This window comes from Papilio xuthus, unplaced genomic scaffold, assembly GCF_000836235.2.
Source record: "Papilio xuthus unplaced genomic scaffold, Pxut_1.1 DF826933.1, whole genome shotgun sequence".
Taxonomy (NCBI): domain Eukaryota; kingdom Metazoa; phylum Arthropoda; class Insecta; order Lepidoptera; family Papilionidae; genus Papilio; species Papilio xuthus.
The window spans coordinates 4,134,989-4,151,130 of NW_013531716.1; the positions used below are offsets into that span (position 1 = coordinate 4,134,989).

General features: G+C 35.3%; 1 protein-coding gene across 2 annotated transcripts in view; it reads left to right on the top strand.

Annotated features, from left to right (window-relative positions):
- Kdm3 (Lysine demethylase 3) overlaps positions 1 to 16,142 on the top strand; it is a 136,607-nt gene that overhangs the window by 112,157 nt on the left and 8,308 nt on the right. For both annotated transcript variants that reach the window (XM_013317919.1, XM_013317920.1), the window contains one exon: positions 10,833 to 11,361. In XM_013317919.1, coding sequence (XP_013173373.1) covers positions 10,833 to 11,361 — 529 coding nt within the window. The remainder of the gene's footprint in view (positions 1 to 10,832; positions 11,362 to 16,142) is intronic.

A 16,142-nucleotide genomic window follows, 5' to 3' on the forward strand; every position in this document is an offset into this window, starting at 1 on the left:
ATATAGTTTGTCGGCAGGGTTTAAGAGCATAAAATGCTAAATTTATAGTTGAACATATGAACACGCCCTATATTTTTATTACTACTCTTTATTATAATACGTAAGATTCCGGCGATTACTTTGTAATGTTTTATAAAGTTGTTGGACGTAAACACAATTACTATAATGTTTTATGGCAGTATAACATCGCAAACAGGTACCGTAGCTTGATAACATTAAAACTAAAACTTTCATTAATATAAACGTGTATCTTAAGTTCCTTACTAGTTTAATAAGTATCTAATCCTAATGACAAATTCATTCTGGTATCATATTTCTCTTACAAATATGCTTTGACAGTTTGTCCATGTGCCTATAATATTTTGGTAGCATAGTGTGTGAGCAAAGCGCGCTATAAATAACCTAGCCGTGTGGTAGACGTGGCTATGAAGCATACTCGCCGACAATGGAGCTGTTTTATTTGGTTTGATTAGTAGTAAATCAACGTTGTTCGTGTCAGCCGGTCACGACTGAGCTATCCCACGCTCCCCATCACATTTCTCGGCTATCTCTACTATCAGGGAACTAGAGATTACACATTTTTTTAAATAATGTCGTTGCAAAATTAGTTAAATATTTTAAAGAGTTCTCATCCTATTCTTAATTTTTGTTGTCAAAAACTTTACACAGGTTTCAATCTTTTAAAAACATAACTAACAACGCAGAAAATACAGAACAATTATAAAAAAATCAATTCCCACATTTGTTGATGAGATTATGTTAAACTATAAAGATGAACGGGGGAACGTGTCTGTAAGTGCTATTCAGAGTAAGGCATAAAAAGTGCACGGAATAACAATGGCGGACATGTGCGCGGAGCCAGGCGCACTCGCAGCTGTTAACACATGCATAGACACGACGTCAAATGAAAACTATTTTAAAACTGATAACATTTAATTGCTTTTTACAAATGTAACAATCTAGGTATAATCTGTAGTATAAAAGATGTTATAATTGTTCCTATACTTTGCTGACAAAGGCATATAAAAATTATTGTTGTTTATTTACGTTTACACATACATTGTAGGAGAAGTAATTTTATAACTGATAGTAATTACGCAATGAACACCTGCCTTTAAAGTTTCCCCACGAAATTATAGATTACTTTAAACATGTTCACACACATAGCACAGTATTCATAAATAATTACATAATTAGCTATCATAAGATAATCTGCAGGACATTCACGATTACTGTAAAATTTATGAGCCAATTTTTGAAAACATTAGAAGTATTTACATTCTAAAATCCATTGTATTTCAAGTGAATAACCGAACAAAGAGTTGTTTATCCGTATCATGCGGTCGAAAATTCATTATCTCGGTTTGGATTTCCGATGATAACCGATCGGTGCGATAAATCCGCAGTTCATGGTTAGTTGGCCGCGACCGGCTTGCTTGCGGTCGATAGCGGGCGCGGTGTCCAATTCCGAGATATTACAAACCGACACCCATAGTCATGAGAGCTAGCTAACCCGTAGGTTTTCCCGCAAATTATCGTTGGAGATTTTATCACTTGCAGTAGTAAGTAACCATTTGAGAAGTTGTACTACATAAAATACTATGTAAAAACGTAATTTATTGGAATGGAATTTCGTAGGAAAGTTTATTACCGGTTAGGTAGGGAAAATCGGCGTAATGAGATGACTTCCAGGTAAGATAGATGACGTAAATAAGTAGACTATACTGTTTTTGAGTACCTATGTTGATTCTGCCTATACATATGTAAAACGATATATATGTTATACATATAGACGTTAAAGAAAAGATAAGAAATCCATTAACAAAGACACGTTTAACGTAAAGAAAATTAAAAAGGCTTGTAGCACGTTTTAATTTAACATAGAACACGTATCTCGTTGTCATATTATAACGATAATGAGTGTGTAATTGTGAAATCAAAGGCGTTATTACGTGAGTCATTTTGAAGTCACTATGGCGACCGCGCTCGCTAACTAATTGTGAAACGGCACGCGTCAACCCGGAGGGAGAAACAATTACTTTTGATTACTATTACACGTGTGTTTTAAATGTTACATTTAGTGTATTTTGTATTGCAACTAGCTGTCGGTCTATTTACTCATTGCATATAAAAACTATAATAACGACCATTATCCGTTAATTAACGTTGCATATGCAGAGATCGTATAATAGGTGATACGTCACGATCGTAACATATCGTTAATCGAGCGCGAACGGAAGCTACTTTAGAGGTGCGTATATTGTTTAAATACGAAGCGTCATGAGGTCGTATTAAAATTCACGACGCGCGCACCGGGAGCCAGCAGGGTCCACAAAATGGCCGCCGCCGGTGTGGAGTCGTGACCGGTCGGAATCTACGCTCGCAGTCGCACCATGCCCTCATCAATTATGCATGAATGCGGGCGAGCTACGATGTTTACTCTCCGTGAGACAACAATTTATTGCGTCGTGCGGTTTCTGACATTCGATCACAGTCACCGTCGCCGACCGCGCTGACGAAATTGTTACGTGACTCGTTTTAGCTTAATCATTGTTTTCTTTTGAAAATGATGCGTTTCTAACACGTGATATAATTGTATTTTATTGCACTAATTACAGATAAGAACAATAAAAATAGACAGATGTTATTGCTGTAAAGCGGAGCAAGATAATCTTTGTATAAACATAATTGTAATAAACAACAATATCAGGAATGTGTGAGAGAGAAAAGGCTACAAATCTCGCATTTATTGGAGGAGATATTTTCACTACGCATATTCACACGTTAGCTATTACTTCCGAGCAACAATATATCAAAACATCGTTTTTAAGCATGAAAAATACATCTGTAATCAAACATCCTACACAACATACGTTAAGTCTTATAGTTAATAATGATTCGGAGCATATATGTGAAAGTACAAAATTATTTAAAACATCAAGAATATGAAATGTATTTATTTGTAAACCGACTACTTCTACTTTTCGCCGAATCGTTTACTTAATAATGGAATATTCAAGAATTCACACCGCAGTGTTTTGCTTATGTAGATTATTTTTATTGCTACTTAAATATGAATATGATTCATATAGATGGCATCATATTGAACGGGTTTCGTAACAATATTATTGTTACAATTAAATTTACATTGGGAATGCTTTGTTAGCAGCTGTGTCATCTAAAATAGAAATTTTAACACGTTGCTTCGTTGATTGCCTGACATTGTATATTACTAATATTAATATGCTTCAATAGAAATCTATATATAAATGTGAGAGGAAACGAGTTATGACTCATGGAATTTATAATAAGACAGATGATATAAAACAATACCAATAAAACTCTAGTACATATTACACTTTAGGGAAGGAAATTACCTAAACTAGGCTTCACAATCCTTAAATCGGCCTTATCTTCAGATCACAATGGATCGGACATTTTAAACTCATTAACAAAACACGTCAAAAACAGCCTGACGAAATTAGTTTATGTAAAGTAGGTGTAAAATAAATTCAAATTGACGTTCCCTATTCGTAATTTTGTCGCTTCGATAGTCTAATGCATATTTAATTGTGACAAATGAAGCGAGTAAAGTGCTACTGTTATGCGACTTTTTGTCTGTTCCAGAAATGAAGCGAACTTTCGTCTCTATAATATACACAATGCGACTTTGATACCGGTAGACTCTTTAGATAACGTTATCGTGTTTGAAAAGCTTCTTTGTACGGCCGTTGATCACTCTAAACTTAATTAATATAAATATATTTAATATTATGACCCAAATACGACGCAGCATACGAACGATATTCGATTGCCTCAATTTAAATGAGATTACTTTTAATCGAAAACCAGTTTCTTGCAGTCATTATACTGTTTTTTTTTTTGTTATAAATATACCGAACGTCAATTAATTTTGACCGGTTTCTTACTTATAATTATTACCTTAAATTAACAGAAGTTAAAAAAAAAACTTCTCTTAATTATGTTTTTAAATACTTATTTAAAAATTTTAACATCATTGCTTTTTAAAATGTTGTTATTTTTATGCTTTTATTTTTTCATTATCTACAATCTACTTAAATGATTTAGGTATTGCTTAAAAAAGGTAATAAAATCTAAACGGTTTTGTATTGTGATGGGGAATAGTGATTTTTTTTAAGCCGGGAGTTATTAGCATTATTTAGTCAGAGTCGTGTACAAACAACCGTCGTGGGCTCGTTATCAGCGGCAATCAGGTTATCGACTTATGTTTGTACTTCCTATCTACAAATTCTCGCCTTGCGCATGTGTGGGTTATCTTAGCTATCTATGTACGAAAACAAACTAAGCGATAACTTGTATATTTTTAGATTACTTTGTAGACGTGTAGGTACGAGTTCTCCATTCTCCGCTACGTGAGATTGTGTACGCAACGTGATTGTGCCCGGATAACGGCTTATCTTAATTTCTTATCAAAAACAATATTAATAGTTATTTGGAACAAAACAAATTAAAAAATCATTAAGGAATCGTGACTCAGATAATACCGTTTCGATTTGTGAGCGAAACGGTTACCTGTTTCGGAGTTTTATGCTCTAATCGTATTGCACGAATACTTGCAAATTACAGAGTATTAGTTATTCGCGTGTTACCGCAAACGCGTTTAACGCGAGGCCAATACTGATATGCGACCTCTTTGCTGGTTTTAAAAGCGATGAAAAAAAAAACAACTTCACAAAACCTGTTCAGCTGTCAATATGCTTGCGTATCCCCCTCGCTGTCGCTTGTATGTCGAGGCCTTCAATTACCTACTCGAAGCATTGCGCAAACAACGTAAAAAATGTTATACGCTTTTTTGTGTATAATAAATTAATATAAAATGTAACAGTGCAGGTTAACATTAATGTATTTTCTCCCAATTAAAATTTAACTGTGTTTGACAATTTAAAGTGCTGTTTGACATTAAAAAGAATTGTACTAAACTGTAGGAAAAACACAAGAATAATTTTGCAAGGTTACTCAGTTAAATAAAACTTATAAAACTTTAACAATAGCGCTAAGCTATTCAATATATAATAATAAATAATATGGTTATACTTTGTGCGAATGAGAATCGAGCGGACATCAATTACGTTTGTTGTTTTTATTTATTCATGCCACTAAGTCCAGAGCGGGATGTCGTGGAATTGTTGGCACGATGCCAAATGTTCGGAACGGCGTTAAATACTCTCGGTATGTTGGTCAACGATCGATTTCACTTTATGTTGTACTAATTCCGGCAAAAATCTATTTATACGCGGATATTTTAGATCACAATGACGGACAGCTTCTACCGAGCCTTTATTGTTAAGAATTGGATCCATAGGGGTGACAAGATCTGTATACAATACAAAGTACGACACAAAAACAGAAAAAAATCGTTAAAGGTGGCTATGACAGATGATAAAATGTATAAAACTTTGTTGGCACTTATATTTTATTGCTTTATTATTAATATTAAAGTACGTATATTTAATACATCCACAATGTACTCAGCGATAACCCATTTACTAACAAAGTCCATATTTATACACACGTCCTTATTTATATAACATAGAACGTAATCGTTTTCTAATTGGATTAAATAAACATTTCGTGTGTTCGTTTCATAGACGCAATGATAATAGCTATCTACAATAAATTTCTGTCATTGATTATTGTTACCTTCATTTGTATTATGTTATCATAACACTTATTGTGGTAAGTTAAAATACTAATTATTATTTGTAGATACAAAATAACTTGTATTTCTACATTAAGCAAGTTACGTTAACGTTTTTATTTCACCAATAAATTGAAAGCAATCGGGAAAGGAAATTCCTACCTAATTTTATCGACTACGTATTTTAAATATGCTGTGTTTTATGTTTGACTAATACATATTTCCCCGAAAAGAACGATTTATCGGTGAGGATTTTATCGCCTACTGTTAATGAAATGTTACACATCACGTTTACTAACGGATAGCTGTTTATTTAACACAATTATAAAATGTAGATAACTTGAATTATTTTTATCAGTATTATCGTTCCTTGAATTTGTATTAGGAATTAAAAGTTGTCAAGTATTTCATTAAGGACAGCTATAGTAACAAACAGAATTTTATATCATCCGATACGACCATTTTTAAATGGAGGGTTATTAATGTCTGGCTCGGCTGCGTGATTATTGACATCTGCCCTTCCTGTTTTTCATAGTGGATAGTGGAGTCGTTGAGCGCTATGCATCGCAGTCAGGTGCGTTCGTGCTGGGGGGAGGGCTCCCCTGTCCCCCATTTAAAACTTGCAACCCCGTCCCCCGGACGCGCGTCCGCGCCGTTCACTTGTTGCTACGTTGCCTGCTATGTTGTTGAAGCGAGACTGGCACGGCTGACCCCCCTCTGCCCCCTTTAGCGCCTCCTCGGCTCCGCCCCCCTCTGTTCCGTACACTTCCCCGCGATTCAGTTCTTTGTGCGCCGTCGAGGCTTTAACACGTGTGTCTGCTGCACGTTTACATCGAATCATTTTAGCATAGTCGTGATACTTACATTACACATATATAGACATCTGGCGTGGTGTGAGTGTGTGTGTGCGCAGGTGAACGCATGACTGCCTCAATTTCCTGACCGCTTTCAAGGGCGCAGTTCTTCAGGATTGCCTTTCTGATTTTCAACGGTTTTTACGAAGAGGATTATCCGCATTTAACCTGGATTTATGTGATAGTGACCATTGACAAAAATTGTTGTGTAAAAAATTGTTGTGATCGTAACTGTGTTTGAATATATTATAGTTTGTAACGCTTACACCGCGAAATTATTTTAAAGTGAGTATTTAATGAAATGTTTTATTTATTTTAATTACCATTTAATAGTGCTATGTTTCAAACTAATGACGTATATTTTAAAACTAAATGAAAGTGATTGTGAAAGATTATACTAGTGCAAGTATTTTCCATACAAATAATAACCAGTAGTTACGGCGTTGACGATGTGTACCCGAGTGACCTTTTAATCGGCCGTTATCTCGGTATGCGATATGCATTTGGAGACTGCTCTGTTAACGTATACCTATCTTCTCGTCTGCTTATCTCGACAAACATTTATTAATTGTCCGCAAATGACCCGTGAGCAATTTTTCGATTAGTCATTGTCTTTTTAATAGAATATACTTTGTCATTATCCGCATAAAAATGTGAGCCTATAGATATTTTGTTCTAATAAATAGCATTTTATAAGGTGAACCAAACGTTTATTTCTAATAAAACCGCATTTTGAATTTCAATTAGTTAGGGCACAGGGAAGCAATTGATTGTTATTACCTTTTACAGGAATAATGTAGGTGTATCACATATACATTTTTGTGTTTCTTTTAGGTATACATACCTACACTATCTTCATTGTTCAATTCAAATTAGTTCCGTAGTCAGGACACGAAAGCACCTTTGTGAACAACTGCAGCGCCATCTTGTATTTAAACAATGGCGGTGGCGGATTGAAATTCATTACGACTTGTGCCCACGTTTACAATAATTGGTATGAAAAGCACCACGACGTCCGTTTTATGGCATAATAGCAATAACTGCAGCTACGTATATTATTAGGGTAAACAACATAATTCAGAAAATTTGGGAGTTTGGAAAGCATAGTTTGGGAGACGTTGGGAATAGTTTGGGATAAGTTTAGGCCGTTTGTTCAATCAATAGTTGGGTGGGATTGCATGCATTGCGCAATTTGCACGCGGCATGACCGTCGTGAATTCGTGATGCAACTCGATGCACCATAATAACTGTGAGCCGGTTCAGCAAACAATGCTCACGATTTACCATGCGCCACTTATCTACAATGGTCTTGTTTAAATAATCTCAAAAGACGAGTAATCATTTATCAATTCCTATTACTTTATTATATAGGTGTCAGATAAATGATAACTTTTCAAATCGTTTCGTATACAAATAAAATTGATATTGCAAAACTCTAGGGCACTTTGAGTTGCAAACGCGCAGAAACATTAAGTGCTATCCTAACTTGTTACAGGAGTTTAGTAGAAACTTAAGATGTAAGTTTGTAGTACACATTGATTACTAAATTTCATTAAAATTATAGCATTACATTTAACGTCATATGACCAGTTACAGTTACGTAACGTTAATTACTGTTGGGTCCACAGAGAAAGCTTTGTTAGCGCTTAATGTCCTATTAACTAACGGTTATCGTCCAAGTGGAAGTGCTTCATTACACGGTCCGCGAGTCGACGCGCTCTAGTGGCCCTAACGAGATGGCTTCACTCGATTCCTCTAACATGCTTTAATCCCACCGATGTTCTAGCCTAGCCTGACCTATTACTACGAGCATTGACCATAAGGATGGCTTGTGTCTTGCGATTTAATGATTCTTTTACTTATTTTTAATTTTAAATTATCTTTTTTGCGTTTTAATTTTGCCACGTATATAGTATAAATTCACTCATTAACAGGGTACTCGCTTCTCTCGATTTTTTTTTATATATACTCTACATAATATAACGTTGTCCTCTATCCATTTTTTGGATTCTTATTATACCTACTTAGAAGGATAAACTCAGTAAACAGATTCTTGTCTTGGTTAATTTATTCCCGGTGTGGAATACTGTCCAAAGGTTCTTTGTGATCGTGATATTGGTCAATTACTTGTTATTGAACGTTACTGATAGACTACAATTGAAAACATATGTGGCCTTTCCTATTCTTATATTGTGCGGTTTTAAAGATGCAAATCATACCTGAGAAAAAAGACGACTTCAAAAGCTTCATGTAGATATGAATAAAAACAATAATAGAAAAAGTGTTAGAAAATCTGAATTGTGCAGGTTAAGAAGAAATAGTATTTGTGTTGTTCAAAATGAAATTGAAATGTTGAAAATCCAACAAAGATTTATTGTTAGGAAATAACGTAATTTTTTTCTCAACTCCGATTGATTGTTTCTGCAACGAAGTAGTAAAAAAACATCCTTAACTTAGAAAGTGAACCAAAATGGGATTAACCAGTCTTGGTTTTCATGAGGTGTCGAATGTTCTATCCGTCAACTTTTTGCACTTTTTTTCTATCTAATGGGAACTTCTTGGCCTTTGTGCATCGGCGCGGGCGTTTGTGTTGTCAGTCAGCGGGGCGCGGCCGCTTCCCCGCCGAGTTATTTGTTGCCCCATTGTGCCGGCCCCTTGATCACTGTCGCATTGTCTCACCACCTTTTGTTTACATTCGTTCAATACTCATTTGTTTATAAAAGGAACCGTTCGTTATTATGTTTTCTTTACATTGTGTTTTCTTTTTAACATAAAAACGATTGTTCGATTTCTAGTTATTGAATATTCATGTTTTCAGACACACGATCTGTCTTTATTCGTTCCCTACGATTGTGATAATGCCAAAAATACAATGTTGTATTACGTCAGCTCATTCGTTTTGCATGCGATTAGATTATACCGGTGTTATTCGTTAGTTAGTTATTTCAAGGTTTCAATTATGTTCGCTTTTTCATTAATTCGAAACCGGTTATCGGTTGTGTTTAAATGTTGTCTGCTGCATGCTATTTGGTTACGTTATTAGATACGGATGAATTAAATTAATGAGACTTACTTAAATTAAATTTATTAGTTCATTCACTGCCAAGAATACATTCTTATTCCGCATATTAATATCGCGTGGCAGATCCATTACAACCGGTTTTACTCGTGAGTAATAGCCTTGTTAAAGATGGCCGTCAGACTCTTACCCTATCGGAACAAATTATCCTAGGCCAATGACTACCGGTATACATAAGCATAAATTATATATTCTTGTTTGTATTCGTTATGAATAATTATTATTAATGCGATTATGTAAATGAAGATCGTAGTTAACAGCACCTCATTAAGATTCCATTGTTGTTTGCTCGTGGCGCAACATTGCTCTTTCTTCGAGACTTCGTTTCGAATTTCGGATTTGTTATTTCTTTGGTCGTTAACTGCGTTCTGAATAATATAAGTTTAGTCAATATAATTATACTGATGAATTAGTTGAAATTATGATGTTGCAATGCCGATCGTAATTTTTTGAACTTTAACTGGAATTTTCCAGACGGAATGCGTCTAAGAGACGAGCTTTTGACCTTCAATAGCAACGCCAAAATAATGTATGTATTTCGAAGCAAGCCAGGACGTCCTCGGGTTGTCACAATGCCATCGTTCTGGTTTTACGCCAAGTATCCGAGCGAAGAAGAATTGGCTGTGGGCCGCTTTCCGCGCGGTCGTATCTTCCTGTTCCGGTTCGCGACACTGGTAATAAACTCGACGCAACGAAACGTGACGCCGATAACTTATTCTCGTCACGCGGCGCGAAGCCGAGGCCCGATTTATTAGTCTCAGCGGCGCGTGCGACTGTGAAAGTCTCTGATGCAATAATTATTGACGTCTTCAAGGTTCGCTTACGAACGTGCACCCCGTTTTAGACAATATTATATGCTGAGATATTTCGATTATTTTGTAATCGAGCGGCGCCGTAAATATTTAACGAATAATCGGTTTCTAGCAGCTCTGGATGCTCATAGTCGTAACGTAAGCGACCTATAAAGAGCCGTCGTTCTAACCCAAATGAAACGTTATGCAGGTGCATCATAATATCGGTTGTGTCCGAGATTTAAAATTGCCAGTTGATTTATAGAAACAGACTCCGTCCGTATATACATAAATCGCGTCGCATATTTGTGGGTCGTGGGTGTAGTGTGAATGAGCTTCACATTGGCGTCTCTCCAGACGGCTCTAGGAATTCCCACGTCGACCGAGGTCGGTATTGAGATACTAACCAGTGCTTTTTGTTGTTGCAGGTGCAGATAGCGCAAGCGATGTTACCATCGCCGAGCGGAGCAGTGACAAGTGCGTGAAACCCGAAGGGGAATCGTGTGCAAAGAGTGAGGGTGAAGTGAGTGGTGCAAGTGGGCCAGCGGGCGCGGATGGTGTTGCGAGCGTCGCCAGCGCCGTGGCCTCCGAGGAGGACGACTGTGTGATAGTGTGCTCGCGGTCGCGCGATGCGGACGAGCGCTCAGACTCGGGCGTGAGCGGCGTGCGGTCGGGCGGGTCGGCGGGCTCGGCGAGCTCGGTGGAAGAGCGCGAGTGGCGCGCTATGGCGCACGGGTATGGCGGCGGGCCGCCCCCGCCGCTGCTGCAGCTAGCGCCGCCGCCTGCCGCGCTCTACGGCGAGCTGCTGTGGAAGCCGCGCTACCAGCCGCCACTGCACGCACCGCTGCACCACGCTGTCTCCGTGTCCGTGGCTGACGATTACCTCGCCGCCGCCACCGCCTCCGCCGCCGCCAGCGCTGCCTCCTACGACAGGGAGAGACATGAAAGACTGCTACGGTCAGTACCTACCTCTATTATTAACATTCCTTTTAACCTATTCCATATTTTCTTGATATTGGCTAATTGTTAAACATCTCAGATTTCAGGACAGTTGTCCAGTCTTATCTAACAAAATTCCTATTTACTTAATCGTAATAATCGACGTCGTCAGCTCATATGTCCCCACTGAGGAGCTCTGAGCCTATCCAATTTAGGTGTGACTAGGCTATGGTCAACCACGCTGGCCCAATGATCATATATAAAAATATAATCTCGACCTATGTACAAGGAAAAAATTAAAGCTATTTATATATCCATATTTTTCCTTTACAAGCTGATTTACTTCATTAATATTCAATTCAAAGCAACATGGAAACTCCCATCTTCGATTAAAATTAAAAGATAACTTTTTCCATGGAAAATTTCAAAAGCTTTTGATATTAATTTTCTTAGGCTTTATTATTTAAAAAAATCTATATTCTTGCAATGGTATTTTTTATAAATAATTCCACTTATAGATGTTTAGCCTAGGATGCAGGATATCAATATGACATTCTTCTACCTAGAGTAGCATTATCCTCTATGTTTAATCTTTTAATTCTCTACGGCTTAACCAAATATAATTAAGTTTATTACCGTAAATTTCCACTGTCTAAATACCTATATTAAAAATGTTGTTACAACCGTGTTCTTTAAAAACGTATGAGAGTTATTGTAAAATGTTTTTGTGTGAAAGTAGTTTATTTTGTTTATTGTTTATTTTAACATTTACTATATTACGAGTCAAAATGTCTTCTCAACAAATACAATTCTAAACTTAGTTTGTCTTACTGACATTAATTGAACATTGAATTAAAAATTATTACATTCACTGGTCATGTACGTGTATACAAGCAATATAAAGCTCTTTGTATTCGATTGATTGTTAAACGTAAAGTCAAGGACTTTTATTCAATTACATTCATTGCAATTAAATATTATTCATTTAACGTTTGTTGAACAATGTAGCCGTAACATCTCTATTCATTTATATTGTTATACTAACTAGCTGTCGCCTGCGACTCCGCTCGCGTAGAATGAAAGAAGCATTATATTAGTAGCCTAAGTGTTCTTCCAGAATATGTTCTTCATCCATGCCAAATTTCAGCAAGATCCATGCAGCCGTTCTGGAGATACCTTGTAATAAATCGTCCATCCATCCAAACATTCGCATTTATAACATTATATAAGTAAGATTTCTTGCGATAAATGTTTAAGAAACCGGTTTGGACAGAAAATGATTTTAAACAACACAATTGGCATCAAGAAAGTTTTGTCTAGTGTTTAATGGCGTTGCGCAAATGACCGACTCACTTGTTATTCCGTGCAGATTGAGACCTTGAGTCACTCAACCGGCAATATAAATACATTTAATACTCGTTGAATATTTATAATGTCAAACCGCAATTTATATGTTATCAGTCATTTCGTAGAATGCTGAATCAAATTATATTTACTCATCTTCATCAATTATTCGGTATAAATTATTCGATGAATTTATGGAGTACTCTGCTTTATTTTCCAATCAGACTATAAAATGAGTCACGTCAGTATTTACAAGTCATAGTTTTACCATTTTGATACTTTTCCAAATACTTCTTCGAAAAGGATTTAGGCTTAAAATTTTATTTTCCTTTATTGATATACCCTTTCGCCTTTAAAATCGGACTGAAATAAAACTTTTATGTTTCAAGTAATCGTATTTTAAAGTAGAATGTAACCAATAAACAGGAAGTCTTATTGATTTCGTTCATTAAATGCAATGGAAAAATATTGCAATGATTGATTCTGGACTTTCGTCTATACATTTAAATCTTTAACGTATGTTAGTGAAAATATAATTTATGTTTAACTAGTTAAGAATTACATTATATCCTCTACGAAATAAATTCGACTCTGCTAGCAACTCTCTAAAGCTGTAAATAATCTAAAGAGACTTTCCGTTCCTGTTAAGATCACAAAAAAGTTAAATATAAGTGAATTTTAATTTTGTCATTTATTTGTGCTCTGTTTCATTTGTGTTTCCAATAAATTACTTGTAGAACGTGGTTAACCAAAGAATTAGTTCGTAGGAATAGGTATGTATTATTACAAGAATTACTGTAAACCCAAGTTAACTGCATGACTTGCAACGGGAAATACGTTAATTAGGTACGGTATTGTTTTATTATCATTTTATAAACAACTATTATACCTTTCGCCCGCAACTTCGTCCGCGCGGAAATAACAATTCTATTAAAAATATAGCCATATTTCTTTAATGATAATGTAGCTTTCTGATGGCATTTTTTTGTTGACATCGACAACATTAAAAAAACAAATCTTTCCTTTTTATAATATTAGATTTACGTTTATGGCACGGTAGTGTATGGTCAGTCTACAAAAGCATTATATTACATGCGTTAGAAAACTTATTAAAACATTTGCATTCCACACAAACAAAACACAACTATAGTTGTTACGATAAGACCAAATGTAGTATTTGAAAAATGTACAGAATTACTGTATTAATAAAACAAGTTTTAAACTGATATGAAAACGGATAAACACTCACGTCTATTCGTCCGGTGGCGGCACCGACTAATTTCAACCCCATCGGGGGCCCTTAATCAGTTTGAGTGGGACTGGTATTATTTCGCGGACGCGGCCCGTCGCTCACTAGTTTTAATATACAGAAATACGGATTATAAAAAGGAAATACGGTAATAATACGAGTTTATTATTTGAATGTAAGAATACTTAGTAATAAAGATAATGATATCGAGCTTGCATTTACAATACAATCGAGCGATTACCTTCGTTCTTTACACAAGCCATCAACGTGATATTTATAAAGCAGTTTATTGTTCTGTTTGCCATATAAACAGGTGTTTATTGTGTTGTGAATTTCGTTCAAGGCCTGAGAGTTGCGTCAAACCTGGAAAGTTGCTGTAGTTCAAGGTCAACCGCTTTTATGGCGAAGATACTTCATCAAATAAAATTACGTACAAAAGTAAATGTATACGTAAAATAATCTTGTAATAGATGTTTTAATTTTAAAAATAATTTGATTGCATTAAGTAAATATACACTAAAGTTACATTTTGAATGTGTTTTTTTGGATATATGTAATATGTTACGATAATAACATAAGAAATTTCTTTCAATGATATTTAATAAATTATGTTCAAAACAGCTGTTAATAAGAGCAGCTATTTCCTATAAATTGTTAAGAGTACTTTTTTTTATTACACCAGTTAGACATTTGCTATTTTTTCCTTGCCTTGACAAAAAATTTAAATATAAAGCTTCAAGACATCTTTAGTATAATATTTATATCGGTAAGAAATAGTAACTTAAACATATAGACAATTTATTCCCTTTTTTGTTTGTATGAAATTATTAAGAATGCATTTGAAGTAATTAAATACGATTTAAATGTGTAGACTTTAATTAATATTATACAGAAAAAAATATATATTACGTAACCTTTTTACGCTTAACCTTTCAAACAAACATACAATCCCCTTGTATTTTATTGTGCTATAACTTTCTATAGGTCTCTCTACGCTTAAATGAAATAATAAACAACAATTGTGTTGTTCAATTATAGTATTTGCATTTGATTACAACAGCGTGCCAGTTTAATCACGCGGATAAACATTCCAGGAATTTGCTGCAAGTTGCTTTGTGCGTACACATACATTCCGTTCTACGGCGATTGCTGTTTATCGACTTTCCGATAATGTTTAAAACGGATCGTTTGTCCGGCAGCGTATCTTGTGTAAATAAACGTTTATGTAATTCAAAGTTACCTATGTTTCTCAACTGAGTGGAAATAAATTTGATAATCGATTTTGGTGTAGACCTGCACCTAAAATAGATCGTTTGCTTACTCAAACTTTAGTCATTTTCCACTTTTTATCACAATTATACAAAACAAACAACTCAAAATAAATAAAACTTAAAATAACAATTTGTCTGTTTCAATGATATCTTCAGGTTCAAATCCTGGGAAATCCATTTTATGCACTGTGAGGAAAATTGTCTATTTGACGTAGTTGTGTGAATTACTGAGGTAAAGATGACGTTTAAACGTTATAACGAATATTAAGTATTTATCCAAGATAACTATACGCATACGTACATTCTATGTGTGATTTTTACATAGTCCTGATTTTACTACATACCGACAAGGATATCTGACCCGGTCAAAATAAATTATAATAGCTTTTCGTATTGTAGCTGTCATGTCATGTTTTTTCTTATTAGCCATTTTCTACGCCCATGTAGGGTTTCATTTTTTCTGACAAAACTAATCACGATAGCAGCGCCGATAGAATGAGACTCGATATTCAAAATAAGTAAGTCATTAAAGTTCTACGAGATTATAATGAAACGGAATACTATGACACTTTAATACATGTGTAACCGTGGGTTAATAAGTCCAAAATATCCATTAAAAACATATCGTTATCTCTGTGATGTCAAAAGTAATGACAGGGATGACGATGTTTTTTTTACAGAGATCTTGGTATTATAAAACACACAGTTATACGAGTACATAAACGACAAAAACATTTTCTCTTATTCGTCTTACTTAAAGAACCCTTGTAATAAATAATCGACACTATAATTGTGTTTTACAAACTTCCTTATCGCATTATACACGTTATTTGTCACAAGCTCATGTTACTGACATCATTTGTTTGCTGACCGTAATCACTGCGCCATGTCATTAATTTTATATTTTACTGCTTGTTTGTGAGTGCTTTGTTTGA